General features: G+C 56.4%; 1 protein-coding gene across 1 annotated transcript; it reads left to right on the top strand.

Annotated features, from left to right (window-relative positions):
* Window positions 1-1,085: 1,085 nt before the first annotated feature.
* SELE (selectin E) lies at window positions 1,086-10,399 on the top strand (the record flags this gene model as incomplete). The annotated part of the gene is made up of 12 exons (XM_080647775.1): window positions 1,086-1,143; window positions 1,979-2,365; window positions 4,548-4,655; window positions 5,051-5,236; window positions 5,948-6,133; window positions 6,224-6,412; window positions 7,230-7,418; window positions 7,820-8,008; window positions 8,768-8,944; window positions 9,434-9,544; window positions 10,229-10,247; window positions 10,354-10,399. 12 exons carry the CDS (start codon window positions 1,086-1,088, stop codon window positions 10,397-10,399), a joined length of 1,845 nt encoding a protein of 614 aa, XP_080503901.1.
* Window positions 10,400-16,707: the final 6,308 nt, after the last annotated feature.

Below are 16,707 nucleotides of genomic sequence, written 5' to 3'. Positions count from 1 at the left end.
ACCCAGGTGCATGCCCTTGACTGGGAATCAAACCCCCAGCCCTTCAGTGCATGGGCTGACATTCTAACCACTGAGCACATCGGTCAGGGCTAATTAGCAAAGTTTTAAAACCTTTTAAAGATGGAGATTTTACATGATTAAAATTAAAGACCATGCATTTGTGTCCTATTAATAGAATTCATGTAAAATGGAAAGGTGTGTAACAAAGGAGACTTCGTTGTGAGGGGCAGGGCTCCTGATATCATTATAATCTTTAGCATCGTGGGTATTCCCAGGAAATTTCTTGGATGCTGCCGGGAATTCCTGCCCGCGGGTTTGGAGTGGTCTGCTGTGACTCACAGGAAGCCAGCCGCCCAATAAAGGCTCCGGCAGAGCGGGCGCTGCTGTTGTCGGCTGACTTGGCACCAGCACTGGAGGAGCAGCGGACGCAGTGGCACGGGGACTCAGAGTGGACGGGACACGGAGGGGACGCGCCGGGAACCAGAATCGGACAGGGCAACAGCCTCTCCACAAAGCCGTAAGTCTAAAGCAGGGGTCCTCAAACTTTTTAAACAGGGGCCAGGTTCACTGTCCCTCAGACCGTTGGAGGGCCGGACTATAGTTTAAAAAAAAAACAACTATGAACAAATTCCTATGCGCACTGCGGGCCCGGGACGAGTCGGCTGCTAAGCAGGACAGGCAGCGGCACCCGGCGGGCCGGATAAATGTCCTCGGTGGGCCGCATGTGGCCCATGGGCCATAGTTTGAGGACGTCTGGTCTAAAGAGCAGCCCGGAGCCCTGCAACTGAGATGATCGCTATGAACAGATAAGCAATGGCCTCCTGACGGGATCTTTCGACATCCAGGCAGTCAAAGGCTGGCTTCTCCCTTTGACCTCAAGGATGCAAATTTAAAATTCTCATTTATTCATTCAGGCAAACCTCTCTTTCATAGAGACTGTGGCCCTGGAACCCTTTACCTAAGGTCTTGGGAGGCTGCTGCAAACATCCCTGGAGAATGAGCCAAGGAACCGGCCGCCTGGGTTTCAGTCTGTAATTCGTTTTGTACCTTTTCTCCCCAGAAAAGCACCTCAAGTCTGACCTTCGATGGGAAGATCTCTTCAAGTCATGACTGCCTCGTGGCTGCTCTCTGCTCTCACCTTTGGTAAGCCAATGTCATCGGAGCGGCTCTCCCATCCTCCATCCGGGCACCAGGGCCCTTTCCGACCTATGATGCTTCCTGGTGGGTGGGCACCCTGTGCATCGCAGGGCGAGCAGCGTCCCTGGCCTCCCACACGATGCGGCTTGCCCTGGACCAGGGTGGTTTACCTCTTTGTATCTCAGTTTCCGTAAGTGCGAGGTGTTGACCATGCACAGTGCAGTCCCAGAGGCACCGTGAGGGTCAGGGTGACGGGCAGGCACAGCTCCCCAGCAGGCTGGTGGTGCCCCGCAGCACTTGCTCACTCTGACTACTGTCCCTCTGCAGAGGGGTCCTACCGGCTCCGGTGGGAACAGGCTAAGCAAGTGCGTCCGTCACAGAGGAAAAGTGCAGGAAACCGAGGTTTCTCTGTCCAAACCCCTTCGTACTTTGGAAAAGGCGAACAAGGTTCGAGTCATCCTGAAGCCCACTGTCGGCCTCCCTGAGAGCGCACAAGGCCCGTTAACAGCCGTAGAGCTCCAGGGGCATGGGACAGGGCAGTGCGAGCCACAGGGGCGGAAAGTAGAATGCTGGTCGCCAGGGCTGGGGCAGGGGCGGGGGTCATAGTTCAACAGATTTGAAGTTCAGTGTTCAGATGGAAGAGATGGAGATGAGTGGTGGTGAGGCCTGCCCATATGAAACTATTTATACCCTGAACGGTGCACGTAACGTGTGAGGGTGGTAAACTGCGCTTTCCCTCAGTGAGGGGAGGAGGAAGAACTGTGGGGAGGGGCGGAAGGCCAGCTCAGAGCCAGGCCACTGCAGGACTAACCGCTCTCCTTCCTTTCACCTTCCCCCTCAGCGCTCCTCCTGGTCAGACGGGGCGGAGCCTGGTCCTACCACGCCTCCTCGGAGATCTTGACCTTTGACCAGGCCAGCGCCTACTGCCAGCAGCGGTACACCCACCTGGTGGCGATTCAGAACCAGGAGGAGGTTCAGTACCTGGACTCCATACTCAGCCACTCATCCAATTACTACTGGATCGGGATCCGCAAGGTCGACGGCCAGTGGGTCTGGATAGGCACCGGGAAGCCTCTGACGGAGGAGGCCGCGAACTGGGCTCCGGGGGAGCCCAACAACAAGGTGGCCAACGAGGACTGCGTGGAGATCTACATCAAGCGGCAGCAGGACCGGGGCAAGTGGAACGACGAGCCGTGCAGCAAGCGCAAGCACGCCCTGTGCTACACAGGTGGGAACGGCAGGAGGGAGGGAGGTGCCCTGTGCTACACAGGTGGGCACGGCGGGAGGGAGGTGCCCTGTGCTACACAGGTGGGCACGGCGGGAGGGAGGCCCTGTGCTACACAGGTGGGCACGGCGGGAGGGAGGCCCTGTGCTACACAGGTGGGCACGGCGGGAGGGAGGCCCTGTGTTACACAGGTGGGCACGGCGGGAGGGAGGGAGGTGCCCTGTGCTACACAGGTGGGCACGGCGGGAGGGAGGGAGGTGCCCTGTGCTACACAGGTGGGCATGGCGGGAGGGAGGGAGGTGCCCTGTGCTACACAGGTGGGCACGGCGGGAGGGAGGGAGGTGCCCTGTGCTACACAGGTGGGCATGGCGGGAGGGAGGGAGGTGCCCTGTGTTACACAGGTGGGCACGGCGGGAGGGAGGGAGGTGCCCTGTGCTACACAGGTGGGCACAGCGGTGGGAGGGAGGTGCCCTGTGCTGCACAGGTGGGCACGGCGGGAGGGAGGGAGGGAGGTGCCCTGTGTTACACAGGTGGGCACGGCAGGAGGGAGGGAGGTGCCCTGTGTTACACAGGTGGGCACGGCGGGAGGGAGGGAGGGAGGTGCCCTGTGCTACACAGGTGGGCACAGCGGGAGGGAGGGAGGTGCCCTGTGTTACACAGGTGGGCACGGCGGGAGGGAGGGAGGTGCCCTGTGCTACACAGGTGGGCACGGCGGGAGGGAGGGAGGTGCCCTGTGTTACACAGGTGGGCACGGCGGGAGGGAGGGAGGTGCCCTGTGCTACACAGGTGGGCACAGCGGTGGGAGGGAGGTGCCCTGTGTTACACAGGTGGGCACGGCGGGAGGGAGGGAGGGAGGTGCCCTGTGCTACACAGGTGGGCACGGCGGGAGGGAGGGAGGGAGGTGCCCTGTGCTACACAGGTGGGCACGGCGGGAGGGAGGGAGGTGCCCTGTGTTACACAGGTGGGCACGGCGGGAGGGAGGGAGGTGCCCTGTGTTACACAGGTGGGCACGGCAGGAGGGAGGGAGGTGCCCTGTGTTACACAGGTGGGCACGGCGGGAGGGAGGGAGGTGCCCTGTGCTACACAGGTGGGCACGGCGGGAGGGAGGGAGGTGCCCTGTGTTACACAGGTGGGCACGGCGGGAGGGAGGGAGGTGCCCTGTGCTACACAGGTGGGCACGGCGGGAGGGAGGTGCCCTGTGTTACACAGGTGGGCACGGCGGGAGGGAGGGAGGCCCTGTGCTACACAGGTGGGCACGGCGGGAGGGAGGGGGGAGGTGCCCTGTGCTGCACAGGTGGGCACGGCGGGAGGGAGGCTTCACCACAAACTGCTGGGACTAGGCAAACACTGATCTCTATGTGATTTAAAAAATATACATATATTTTTATTTGTTACAGAGAGGAAGGGAGAGGGAGAGAGAGAGAGAAACATCAATGATGAGAGAGAATCATTGATCGGCTGCCTCCTGCATGCCCCCTACTGGGGATTGAGCCCACTCTATCCACTGAGCCAAACCGGCTAGGCCAGTGGTCGGCAAACTCATTGGTCAACAGAGCAAATATCAACAGGACAACGATTGAAATTTCTTTTGAGAGCCAAATTTTTTAAACTTAAACTTCTTCTAATGCCACTTCTTCAAAATAGACTTGCCCAGGCAGTGGTATTTTGTGGAAGAGCCACACTCAAGGGTCCAAAGAGCTGCATGTGGCTCGCGAGCTGCAGTTTGCCGACCATGGGGCTAGGCCGATGATTTTATGTTCTAAAAATCTGGTGTTAACGTGTGCTGCTTGAGAAAGTATCTCTTTGCTTCTTTGTGCGAATGTAGGCAAGAATCCATGTGTGCATGTGTCCATAGCTGCATGTATAAGTCTGTACATACGTAGGGTGTGTATGCACACATACAGGGCGTGTTTTGGCTCCTTGTTTACCGGTGGCAGGGGAGCCATCTTTAGAGTTTGTGATTCATTGAGTTTCCTAGTCTTGGTGCCGGGGACGGCCGTCCCCCTGCCTCCTGTGTGCTGGCACCAAGGTTTAAGCCGCCGAGCCTGAAGCTCAGCTCTGGCACTCTGTGAAGGCACCTCAGTCAGAACGTCGGGCACTCGTGTCATTGGTGACGTCTGTGGTGCTCACTGTTGACCCTCAAGTCCAAGGGCTCACGCTCCTTGCCATGCCTGTGTGCCCGCAGCGGCCTGCACCCCGACGTCCTGCAGCGGCCATGGCGACTGCGTGGAGACCATCAACAACTACACTTGCCAGTGCCACCCCGGCTTCCGTGGCTTCCAGTGCGAGCAGGGTGAGTCGGATGCCACCTGTCCCTCCCTGGGATGGCAGTGCCAGCCGAGTTCGCTGGCTTGGAGCAGGGTCTGCAGGCCTCCGCTTCCCGGGGGCGTGTGGTGCCCAGGGTCGGTGGGCAAGGGCTGAGCCTGTGAAGCCGAACCCTCTAGGTTCAAACCCCAGATTCCTCACTTATGTGGCGCCGTGACCAGAGCTGCACACTGCGTCCCAGCTTTCTCGCTGCAAGATGAGCGTGAGAACAGACTGCCTCCGTGGGCCTGTGGTTGGGATTCTGTGACCCGAGGCAGACAGGCCGTTTCCAGGAAACCTGTAACCCATAGTAGCTGCAGTTCCCGGGTCCCTCCTCCTACAGGAGCTGAGAGAGGACAGAACTGACGCGGTTTCCCTTTCCAGCGGTGACCTGCCCGGCCCAGGACGCCCCTGAGCACGGACGCCTGGAGTGCGCCGAGCCCTGGGGGAGCTTCAGCTACAACGCCTCCTGCACCGTGAGCTGCGGGGAGGGCTACCGGCCCAGCAGCCCCCGGGCCGCCCGCTGCACCGCCTCCGGGGAGTGGAGTGCGCCCCTGCCAGGCTGCGAGGGTGAGTCTCTGAGGCACCCTCCCTGCCTCAGCTTTTTACCCAACTTGGAACGTTTTCAAACTCTCGGGGAAGTTCTTTTCGTCGCTGTCTTTTAAGAAAGCTTGTTCTCTCAGCCAGTGTCTATGGCTGGGGTGCTGCTGCTTGGGGCGAGAGGCTTTGTCTATGTGTGCAAGGGGGGTCCCTGCGGCCCTGGTAACTTGCAAACCCGTGCACACGCTCTAGACCTCAGGGGCTCTCGCCTCCTGGCCCTCTTTGATGTCAACAGCAGGCCCGTTCAGGGCTGCGTAGCCAGCCCGCCTCAGCGTCTCCTTCTCGCTTTGTCTTATCTTCTCGGCCAGAGACAAAGACCCCTTTCTCGGGGACCATGAGGTTAAAGTGAACGCGTGTCTAGTCTGTCACTGCTGTTTCCAGCACCACTAGCCAGCTCCCGACTGAGGGTCTGCTTCCCTGCACTGTGGCCCGTGAAAACTCACTCAGGGGCCCCGGGAGAGATTGGACTCTAGATCAGAGACACTGAGCCCAGAGTAACACCCAGAAAAGATGAAAATCGCCACCAGAGAAGGAAAGCCTCCCGTGGGTGTGCTGTCCCGGGAGTTACCGGGGCGTTGGACCCCCGTGGGAGCCAGCTCCTTGCTCCGTCCTAGACTCAGACTCAGCAGGAAGCGGGGCTCCTTCTCTAACGTTCATGTCCATGTGCCTTCCAACCCGCAGTGGCCCAGTGCGCCGAGGTGGCGCGTCCCGCCCACGGGTCCGTGGCCTGTTCCCGGGGCCCCGGGGCCTTCCCGTGGAACACGAGCTGCGCTTTCCGCTGCGAGGAAGGCTTCGCGCTCGTGGGGGCCCCGCGCCTCCGGTGCACCGCGTCGGGGCACTGGGACCACGAGGAGCCCACGTGCACAGGTACGCGGTCCCTCGGGATTCACTGCTTTCCCCCCACCCGCGCTGGTGCGGCCCGCCAGCCCTCCTCACTGCCCGGTCCCTGTGTTACAGCCCTGACCTGCGGCCCCCTGGACCCCCCTCCGCACGGCTCCGTGAACTGCAGCCTCTCCCCCGCCGGAGAGCTCGCCTTCAGGTCCTCCTGCAGCTTCGCCTGCGAGGAGGGCTTCCTGCTGCGGGGGCCCGCCCGCGTGGAGTGCACGGCGCAGGGGCAGTGGGCGCAGCCGGCCCCGCTCTGTGAAGGTGAGCCTGGCCCTCCTGGGAGCAGCCACAGCTTAGGGGGGGGGGGGCGGGCGGGGGCGGTTGGAACGAGACTGGAAGTCGGACTCAGGGGCAGCAGGCTCTCAGCTCCCGGAGACACAACACGGTGGCAGAACCACGCCCAGCCAGGGAAAGGCCTCGCATAGTGAGAGGGCGCTGGGCTGGCCCCTGCTGTGCCGCTGACAGAGCCTCCGGCCGCGGGTGTGCGACAGGCAGAGTCTCACGCTCAGATTTAACATTTAACAAGTGGGACCATGAGAGCTCCCCCTGATGTTAGAACCCCGGCTTCCTTCCTTCTGAAAGTGTCACCGCCAGCAGGGGTGGGGGGAGGGCGTCCCCGTCACATACCTCAGCAGCAGCTTTTAACCCACCTTAAGGCAAGGGAACATTGGAAACAAGCAGATTCCACTCTCGGCGGCTGTCCTGGTAGCCACACACGGCACAGGGGCCTGCCCCGCGGCAAACGGCCCCGAGCCACACCCAACCGCACAGCAGACCCACCGCGCGGCTGTGCTGACTTCCCTTCGCCGGGGCAGCACCGTCTGTAGGCATCCAGACGCCAGCTGCGCTCTGAGGACACAAACCTCTCCTGGCCCTGCCCTCCTCTTTCTCATGTCAGAGGAGCCTGTCCCGTTAGGGGCCGCCTGCCCTTTGGTTAGCGACATGGCCGTCCGTCCCGGGGTAACCAAGAGTTTGAGCCCCTGAGCGTGTCCTTGTCCGAAGTGCCCTGGGTCCGCTCAGCCCATGCGGGTCCCTCCTGTCCCACCAGCGTGTCCTGACCACCACTTTGGTGTTTCAGCTCCCCAGTGCAAAGCCCCATCCAGGCCCGAGAGGGGCCATGTGAGCTGTCCCCCCAGTGCTTCCGGAAGCTTCCGGCCCGGGGCCAGCTGTGCATTCTCCTGCGAGCAGGGCTTTGTGCTGACAGGACCCGCGAGGCTCCGGTGCGGCCCCACAGGGCAGTGGGACAGTGGGGAGCCCACTTGTGAAGGTACAGTTTTTGTTTTTGTTTTCGTTTAAGATTGAAAAGATATTGAAACCCTAATCAGTTTGGCTCAGTGGATGGAGCATTGGCCTGCAGACCAAAGGGTCCCAGGTTCGATTCCAGTGAAGGGCAGGTACCTTGGTTGCAGGCTCCTCCCTGGCCCGGGCCCTGGTCGGGGCTGGTGCAGGAGGCAACCAATCGATGTGTTTCTCTCCCACCGATGTTTCTCTCTGTCTTTCCCTCTCTCTTCCACTCTCCCTAAAAGTCAATGGGAAAATATCCTCGGGTGAGGATTAACAAAAAGGAAAATTTAAAAAATGTATTTATGTAGAGAAGAGCTAGGGACTTGGTGAAACCTGTGGCTGCCTGAGACAAGTGAACTTCTCATGTGCTTGCTCCCCTTCCAGCTGTGAGATGTGCCCCTGTGCCCCGGCCACGGAGCGGCTGGGTGCAGTGCCGCCACGCCCCTGCCGGGGAGCTCACCCCCAGCTCCTCCTGCGCCTTCGGCTGCGAGGATGGCTTCCAACTGCACGGGGCAGCTCGCCTGGAGTGCACGGCTCAGGGACAGTGGACACAGGAGGCCCCCTCCTGCCAAGGTCAGACTGAAGTCAGACTCAAAGGAGTAGATGTGGGTCGAGTCCTCACACGTTGCCCCCAGGGGCTTGAGCCTCATTTAAAGTAGTGCCTTGCTCTAGCCAGTTTGGCTCAGTGGATAGAGCATTGGGTTGTGAGCTCGATCCCCAGTAGGGGGCATGCAGGAGGCAGCTGATCAATGATTCTCTCTCATCATTGATGTTTCTATCTCTCTTTCCCTCTCCCTCCCTCTCCAAAATCAATCCTATCTAATAAAGAGGGAATATGCTAATTGACCGTCATGCCCTCACAAGATGGCGGTGCCCACAGCCACAAGATGGCGGTGCCCAGTCCCCTCAGACCTGCCTCATCCAGCTGGAGTCCCCCAGTCTACTCAGCCCCACAGAGGAAGGCAGTTGGGGACAACCATGCCAGCAAGGGAGCAGTTAGGCATCAATCAGGCTGGCAGGGGAGCAGTTAGGGGGCAGTCAGGCAGGCAGGCAGGCTAGTGGTTAGGAGCCAGCAGTCCCGGATTGTGAGAGGAATGTCCAGCTGCCGGTTTAGGACATTTCCCAAGGTGTCCCAGATTGGAGAGGGTGCAGGCTGGGCTGAGGGACAACCCCCACCCCTGCACAAATTTCGTGCACCGGGCCTCTAGTAAAATATAAATTAAAAAAAAATGACGCAGTGTTCATAAGTCATGCTTGTGTGCTGCCTGTCCAGCCAGGGTTGGGAGCTTCCAGGGGATTTTCCTTAACCTCTGCCCGGTCCTTTGCCTGCAGTGGTGCGATGCTCACGCCCGGCAGTGTCCAGCAAGGTGGCCGTGAGCTGCGATGGGGAGCTCATGTTCGGCGCTGAGTGCACCTTTGCGTGCCCCGAGGGATGGGTGCTCAATGGCTCGGCGGCGCTGACGTGCGGTGCCGCAGGACACTGGTCCGGGATGCTGCCCACCTGCGAAGGTGAGGCACTTGTTGATGGAGGTCATCGGGGAGCGAGAGTGAAAAGGGGGTTATCTGGCTAAAATAATGAAGATCCATTACATCCAAACCGGAAAGGCCGAAGGGTTGGCCAGGTTACTAAGCTGTGAAAATGCAACTTAATGGGAATACAGAGAAAACAGAAGAGGTGACATGTTGATAGAAAGGGTGGAATATTGACCATCATAAAGGGAGAGCTGGGGGGAGGAGGGAAAATGAGAGAGAGAGAGAGAGAAAGAGAGAGAGAGAGAGTCCGGGATGCAGTGTGTGCCGGGAAAGAGCGTGGCTATGAGTTGTGCTGGGCTGGGCAGACCTCCCAGGTCTTTAATGCAACGCCTCCTCCCACCTGCGAACCGCGCGGCTCCTCTGCTCTGTGCCCTGTGATGTGTGCACAGAGCAAAGGGCAGACCCACAGAGCGGAAGGACTTCCAAGCCAGTTCCTCTCGTGACGGCTCTTCCCTGTCTTCGCAGCCGCCGCCCCGTCCAGCCTGCCCCTGGCCATCGGGCTCTCCGCTGCGGGGACCTCCCTCCTGACGTCAGCGTCGTTCCTCCTCTGGCTCCTGAAGCGCCTTCGGAAGAAAGGTGAGGGCCTGTGCACGCACCCCAACACTGCACCGTGCTCTCCAGGCACGGAATCAATCGTCAGCGGCAGTCACGTGGAGCAGCAGTCTCAGGGGAGGAGCTCACAGCACCCCCGGGTGGGAAGTTTTAGGAAATGTGTATCAGTGGCGCTCACATTGCACGGCCGCGGGCAGCGCCACGCGTGCTGGGTTGTGTGGCCTCCGAGGCTGTGCAGAGGCCGCCAGGGTCTGTGCTCCCAGGAAAATGGGCAGAATATCTCTGAAAATGTGTTTGGGGAACAGGCTTCCATGGGGGAATAAATCGGAGGGGATGCTCGAAGCATCCAGCCACACTTGTGGTTTGTTTGGCCTACGGAGTATTGAACACTTCCTTGACTTAAGTTCTGATTACAAAATAGGAAATTTCACATAAGACCCGGATTCGGGACTTGTCACGAAAAAGTGGACCCTACCTCTGGCAAGCCAAGCCTGTGGCTGCGGCTTGTGTTGGAAGCTAGGCCCCTCCGTGAGGTCCGCTTGCACGCCGCCCTACTTGCCGCCACGCCGTGTTGGCACTCCGATTACATGGGGCCCCCAAAGGTGTTGCGTGTGCAACCTCTGTGGGTGGATTCAGACTGTTTCTGGATTCGATGGATGTGTCCTTCGAAGTCACTGAGTCCAAATTACGGTTGTCTTTTTCTTGCAGCGAAGTTTGTCCCCGCCAGGTAAATTGCACTCTGCACCCCGCGTGCCTCTGAGCACCTACACGTCTGTCTTTGTCTCTTCCCGTCGAGGGCGGGGCCTCACCCGCTGTTCTTGTGTATTCCACAGCAGCTGCCAAAGCCTTCCCTCAGATGGATCCTACTCGTTAATTTAAGTCCAAAAGGAATCAGGTAGGCATCGCAATCACGTGCGGTTTTGAGAGGAGATTCCCTCTTTACATGTTCTGTTGTTCCTTGAGCCCCCAAATCTGCCAGTTTCTAGAGTGGGGGTGAGGGGTCACCCCTTCACGGGATTTTATGGACTGTGGTTTCATGTATTTGTAGGACGAGAGGAAATGAAGCAGGCTCTGGCCACACTGAGTCAGTTCACTATGGAAGTTAGTAATAACGATGATAACAGCTACCCTTTGTGTGGCACTTCCTATATCCTAGGAACGGTTCTGGGCTAGGAATTCTATGCAATGGGGCTATTACTGTATTTATTATTATATAGATGGAGAAAACGAGGCACGGAGAAGTTAAGTAACTTGCATAAAATCTCAAAGCTAGTAAGTGGGGTAGCCAGGATTCATACCTGGGCAGTTTGGTTCTAGAATCTGTGGCCTTAACCACTCTGCTCTCTTTTCTGAGAATTTGAAAGGGTCAAGTCTCCTCCAAATGCTTTTTAAAAAATTAGTACCTTTTGTGTGCAGTTTTAGGTTCATAGGAAAAGTGAGCAGAAAGCACATTTTTCCAACATACCCTGACTCCCACACCCCATTTCCTCTATAATTAACATCTTGCATTAGTATAGTATTTTGTTACAACTTGTGGGCCAACATTGTTATTTTATTAACTGAAGTCCATAGACTTCATTGGGGTTCAGTCTTGGTGTTGTATATTCTAGGAGTTTTGACAAATATATGACACAAATCCACCCTTATAGACTCACACAGAATGGTTGCACTGAGCTAACGTGTAGGATTTGCTGTTCATGTTTGCACGCCCCAGTGAGAGTGCATACAGTGAACAGAAGATGAATTCTGTTGTTGCCCTTCTTATGCAGAGTATTAAGTGTCCTGATGATCTGCACTTTTGTACCTGCAGGAACACAGGTAAAGGAGGGAATGAGAGCGATGCCCTGAGGACGGCAGAGGCAGAGAGCTCTCCTTGGATCTCAGACCTTTGTCACCTACTGCAGCTGGACTGCAGTGCCCCCGAGAATGTCCCAGGACCAAAGTCCCATGGGCAAGGCCAGCCTGCCAGCAAAATGACTCAGTTTCCTTTGTCCTGTTCTAAGGATCTGGAAAGTGCTGGATACCCGGGGGAAGGACATTCTCTTCCAGACAAAAGCAAAGAGCCCAAGGCTCCGGAGTCTCAGAACTCCATTTCTAACTCTCCCTCACTCTTGATGAAATCTTGGTGGAGAAACCCAGTATTTTGTGACATTGTTTCTTTCTTTTGTCCTTCATCTATATATATAAAAGCCTAAGTGACCGAACGACTGGTCAACCAGTCAACTAGTCACTATGACACGCACTGACCACCAGGGGGAAGACACTCAATGCAGGAGCTGCCCCTTGGTGGTCAGTGCACTCCCACAGTGGGCGTGCCGCTCAGCTGACTGACCCATGCCAGTGGCCCACCATCCTGGTGGCAGCCACTCACTCCCTCAAGTAGTCCTGCAGGTCCAATCTCCAGAGAACGGACCAGGCACCGATGGACTGGTGCCACCAGCACGATCCCAACAGCGCCCCCGGCCTTCTGGAAGTCGGTCTCAGGCACCGCAGCCACTTCCCTTCCCTAAATACTTCTCAAGGAAGACATTATATAAAAGCGGCCGCCAGGTGGCTCCCGACAACCTGCGCGAACATCAGCAGAATGGATCCAGATCCTGGGCCGGCAAGAGCGTCCCATCGCCCGCCTGGAGGGCTGATCGCATCCCGGCCACCCCCCCCCCCCCTCTTCTCCTTGGGATGGGCGCCCGATCAGGACAGACTGGGTGTGAGCCCGCGGCAGGTGCAGCGGGGCTGGGATGAGCGGGAGCAGCAGGCAGGAGCAGCAGACGGTGTTGGACTGCAGGTTTCAGCCCGATCCCTGCAGGCCACCCTGAGGGACCCCGGCCATGCACGAATTGGTGCACCAGGACTCTAGTAGTATTATAACTACTGGTTATAAAGTTGCTGTCATGGGCTGAATGATAATAGTCAAACGTTTAGAGGAAGCAAGCAAATTGTACAAAGAGAGTCTGTTACTGACTTGAAACAACAACAACAACCAACACCTGAGTGGAGATTCCCAAACAAAGCCTGGACCACTTTGTTCCCTGTGGGACTCAGTGCAACTTAAGGTGTTCTTAGAGAGAGCATTCTTCTGACTTGCATGGAGTATGTATTCCATGATTCTTAATTCAATGCTACGGGTGTTGTAGGGACTTTAACATGTAAGTGTTAGGACTATGATTGGGCAACAGTCACTCTCCTAGATCACCACCTCTTTATTTATGAACAAATTCTAAAGTTGCATCTGCAGTGACTGTATTTCAAAAAAGGGCAAATCCTATCCCCTGACAATGTACAGTGGTAACCAGTGAACATTTTTCCTACAGTTGCTTTTAAAAAACGGAGTAGTACCAGGTGAGTAAAAGCTAAGTGGCAGACACTGTGCACGGTCAATTAATTTTTCAGAAATTTGTGGCTTCCATGATGAAAACCTTCCAGGAGACCCAATGTTCTGATTTGGTAAAAGCATATGTGCGAATGAATGAAGGTACACTTTTGTGAATGTCTTTATTGAAAAAGCACCCACCTGTAGGAACAACGATGTGCTTTGCATTTCCAAAAAGATGTTTGTCAGGTGTGATGTGTCAGCATACAATTCTTGACTAGTGCAAGGCCCTAGGTCCACGATAGGACCTGCCTGTGTCCTGGGTTCACCCAGTGGGTTTTCACAAAGTGAAGATGTCGAATGATTATTTCCCAGTTGTTTTCTTGTGTGCGAGGCTGTTCTTCAAGGCAGGGAAGCCTGGATGAGCAAGTATTTATATTCGTGTAGGAAGGAGCTGAAAACTCCTAAGGAATCCAGTTATTGATCGCTGGCACTGAGAAGTGCTGTCAGTCACTGCAGGGCTGCTTCAACCTCGCAAGTGTGAGGGTCAAAGCTCCCTCACACCCCCATCGCCTCTGCATGTGCCGAGGAAGCCTCGCTCAGGGGGGCTTGGGTGCTTTGGCCCAGGCAAAGCCAGAAGTAAGAGGAGAGGCGAAGGAATCAGGACGGCAGGGGTTTTGAAGGGCAAAGGACTCTGGGAAATAAGAGAAAGAGGATGCATGTGAAATGTGTGATCAGGAAATGAATGGCCATTTTATCTGAAACTGTCCAAATGTACGTGTTTATGTTATTGGGTTGGAAATAGCTGTGTGAGATATAAGTGTGTCTGTGTTTGGGTTTTATAAAGTATTTTAAATTATGATTTAACATATTTTACAATTTTCAAAGTATGTATTTATTTAAACTTATGTCATACTTATTGTATTTGACGTGGCACTATGATGTTTGATAATAAACATGTTTATATGTATCTCTGTGTATGGCCTCTTTCTTTAAAATTCCATGCTGTTTAGGTAAAACTCACACACCATAAAATGCGCCCTTTTAAGTGTACAATCCAATAGTTTTTGTATACTCACAAGATCCTGCAGTCACCACCACGTGTAACTCCAGAGCATATCTCTCACCACCAAAAGAAACCCAGTACCACCAGCAGTCACTCCCCCTCTGCCCTCCCCCAGGCCCTGTGAACAGGAACCTACCTTTGCCTCCACGGACTTGCCTGCTCTGGGCATTTCACACACGTGGAATCGTGCGGCCTTGTGTCCGGCGTCTTTCACTCAGGGTGCTTATTCAAGGCTAATCCACTCCGCAGCAGGTGTCAAACTTCATTCCTTTTCATGGCTGAGTAACGCCCTATTGAATGGCCATGCCGCCCTGTCTCCCCCATCCGCCAGCTGCTGCACATCGGGCTTGCTGCTGCACGTCGGCTGTTGCGGAGGATGTTGCTATGAACTGCTTGTACACCGTTCGGAGCAGACTTATGGTTTCAGTTCTCTCGGGCGTGCAATTGCCGGGCCCTATGGAACTCCATGTTTCATTCACACTGTTTTGTAAGAGGGTCGCACCCTTCTGCCCCCTCCCGCAGTGCACGAGGGCTCCAGTGTCTCCTCTCCGTCCAACACCGGCCACTGCCTGTCTTTTGGGCTATCACCACACTCACTGGGCCCCTGCACCTATCCTGCGCAGTTGTCTGAAAAATGTGAACGCTCCAGAAAAGGTCAGGAAGGTCAATGAAACAGTCCTTATCCTGGAGGCTTTGCCTCATGCCCGTCTCGGATCTCAAGTTGCTCAAGTTGAACCAACCATTCACCTTCATTTACTCGGCAGACTTGTTTTCCTCCAGGCCCGGGCCAGGCTAGTTTTTCTGTCCCCCTTCTCCCCCCAAAAGGCGTCTCCTCTCTTCTGAAAGCTGAAAACCTCCTTGTTATCAAAGACTCAAAACATCTGAAATTTCTAAGAAAACCTGGTTTGATTGTTGACTTGGTTGTCCAGGCTGAAAACAATTGTGGTTATGGCACTGCCATGGGCTACAGTTGGTTTCACTTTGATTTTATACGTCATCTTAGCTCAAAAGTTCCACTTGAGAGGAAAAGTAAAGAAAAAAGGAAAAACCAGGCTGGAGCCTGCTGGTTAGGCTGTTTCCCTGCAGGACAGAGACAGCAGCCCAAAGGCAGGTGTGACTGTCGGCTTTCCCGGCCCAGAGGGCTGCAGCGAACTGTACAAACGCAATGTGTGCAGCCCGGCCGGCGTGGCTCAGTGGTTGATCATCACCCTTCAATTCCTGGTCGGGGCACAGGCCCGGGTTGCGGGCTCCATCCCCGGCGTGGGGCGTGCAGGAGGCGGCCGATCAACGGTTCTCTCTCATCCTTGATGTTTCTATCTCTCTCTCCCTCCCCCTTCCTCTCTGAAATCAATAAACATATAAAAAAAGCAAAACAAAGAAACAACAACGAATTGAATGTGCGCAGAGGAATGCAGGGGCCCGAGGCACATGGACGTGGGCCGGTGAGAGAGCAGACGTGCGGAGTGGGGCAGCTCGGGCTAGCGGGTTAGCTTCCATGGAAGACGACAGAAACCTACGCGCTCCAGAATTAGACTAAGTGTCCACCCACCCCCGGACCCAGCAGGACCGCCCCTCCACGGCCACCTCCTTCCTTACAGCCGGGGTGGAGGCCCCTCTGCTGGCCCGTCATCTTCCAGCCAGCTCACCTGGCCACGCCTCCTGACCCACCTGCTCTCCTTTCTGACCGCCGCCTTCACCCTCTGGACTGCTCTCCCCAGTCAGCCAGCCCCCACCCTCCAGTTCCTCTCTGAACCCCGTCCCGCCCTGCTGTCCCCACAGCCGGGCCTGGGACAGGCCCCACAGGTCTCTCCACGTGACGTCTGTGCTCTCACGCCCACACCTCAGCGGTGGGAGGCAAGGGGTGGCCTCCTTTATGATGAGGTTCTCTTACTGATCTTTGTTCTTCTAACCCCTTTTTAAAAATATATGTTTATTGACTTCAGAGAGGAAGGGAGAGGGAGAGAGAGAGAGAGAGAAATATCAATGATGAGACAGAATCATTGATCGGCTGCCTCCTGCACGCCCCCTACTGGGGGGCCGGTCAAGGCCGCAACCCGGGCATGTGCCCCCACCGGAATCAAACTGTGACCTCCTGGTTCATAGGTCGACGCTCAACCACCGAGCCACGCAGGCCGGGCTCCTAAAAGTGAAAAGAAGAAATAAAATAACCCTGTTTCCTTGTAGCACACAACACCGAGTTCACCACCTCATGGCAAGGACTCGCAGCCCCTGCACAGACGGCTGGGCCCCAGCTCCCGGTCCTCCTCACCCTCAAGCACTCCCCCATCCCGTGTGACCTCATGCAGGTGCACGGCAGTCCACTGTCCGCGTTCTCCGTTCTCCATCATTCTTCTCCCTCCGCTCGACTGCCTCTCCCCGGACAGGGCCTCACCCGTGACGCCACCGAGCTGCATCCACTCCAGAATCACATGCTCTCCGGGTTCGAGGGGAAATCTGAAGGTGCATGTACAATGTGGGAGGCGGAGTAAACCACTAATGGAGATACTGGGACGGTGTTTGATGGGCATGGGGGTCATTCCCTGGGCAGGGGAGCGTCCTGGGTGGAAACAGAAATCAGAAGTGAGTGGCATTTAGACGGCATTCAGGTTCAGAGATGGGGTCGAGTCCATGGGGTAAAGGAGAGAAGAGCAGCGAGCGCTGGGGCCACAGGCTTGGCGGTCGGGGAGATGAGGGAGCATTGACCAATGAAACAGGAGGACAGTCGGTGAGGTGGGGAACCAGGGCCGACTGGCCGAGGAAGGTGAGGATGGAGACCTGGCTGTGGGCTTAGAGAAGGGAGGACCCGGGGCC

Source organism: Plecotus auritus (genome assembly GCF_963455305.1).
Source record: "Plecotus auritus genome assembly, chromosome: 12".
Classification (NCBI taxonomy): domain Eukaryota; kingdom Metazoa; phylum Chordata; class Mammalia; order Chiroptera; family Vespertilionidae; genus Plecotus; species Plecotus auritus.
This window is presented reverse-complemented; position numbering and strand designations above follow the sequence as displayed.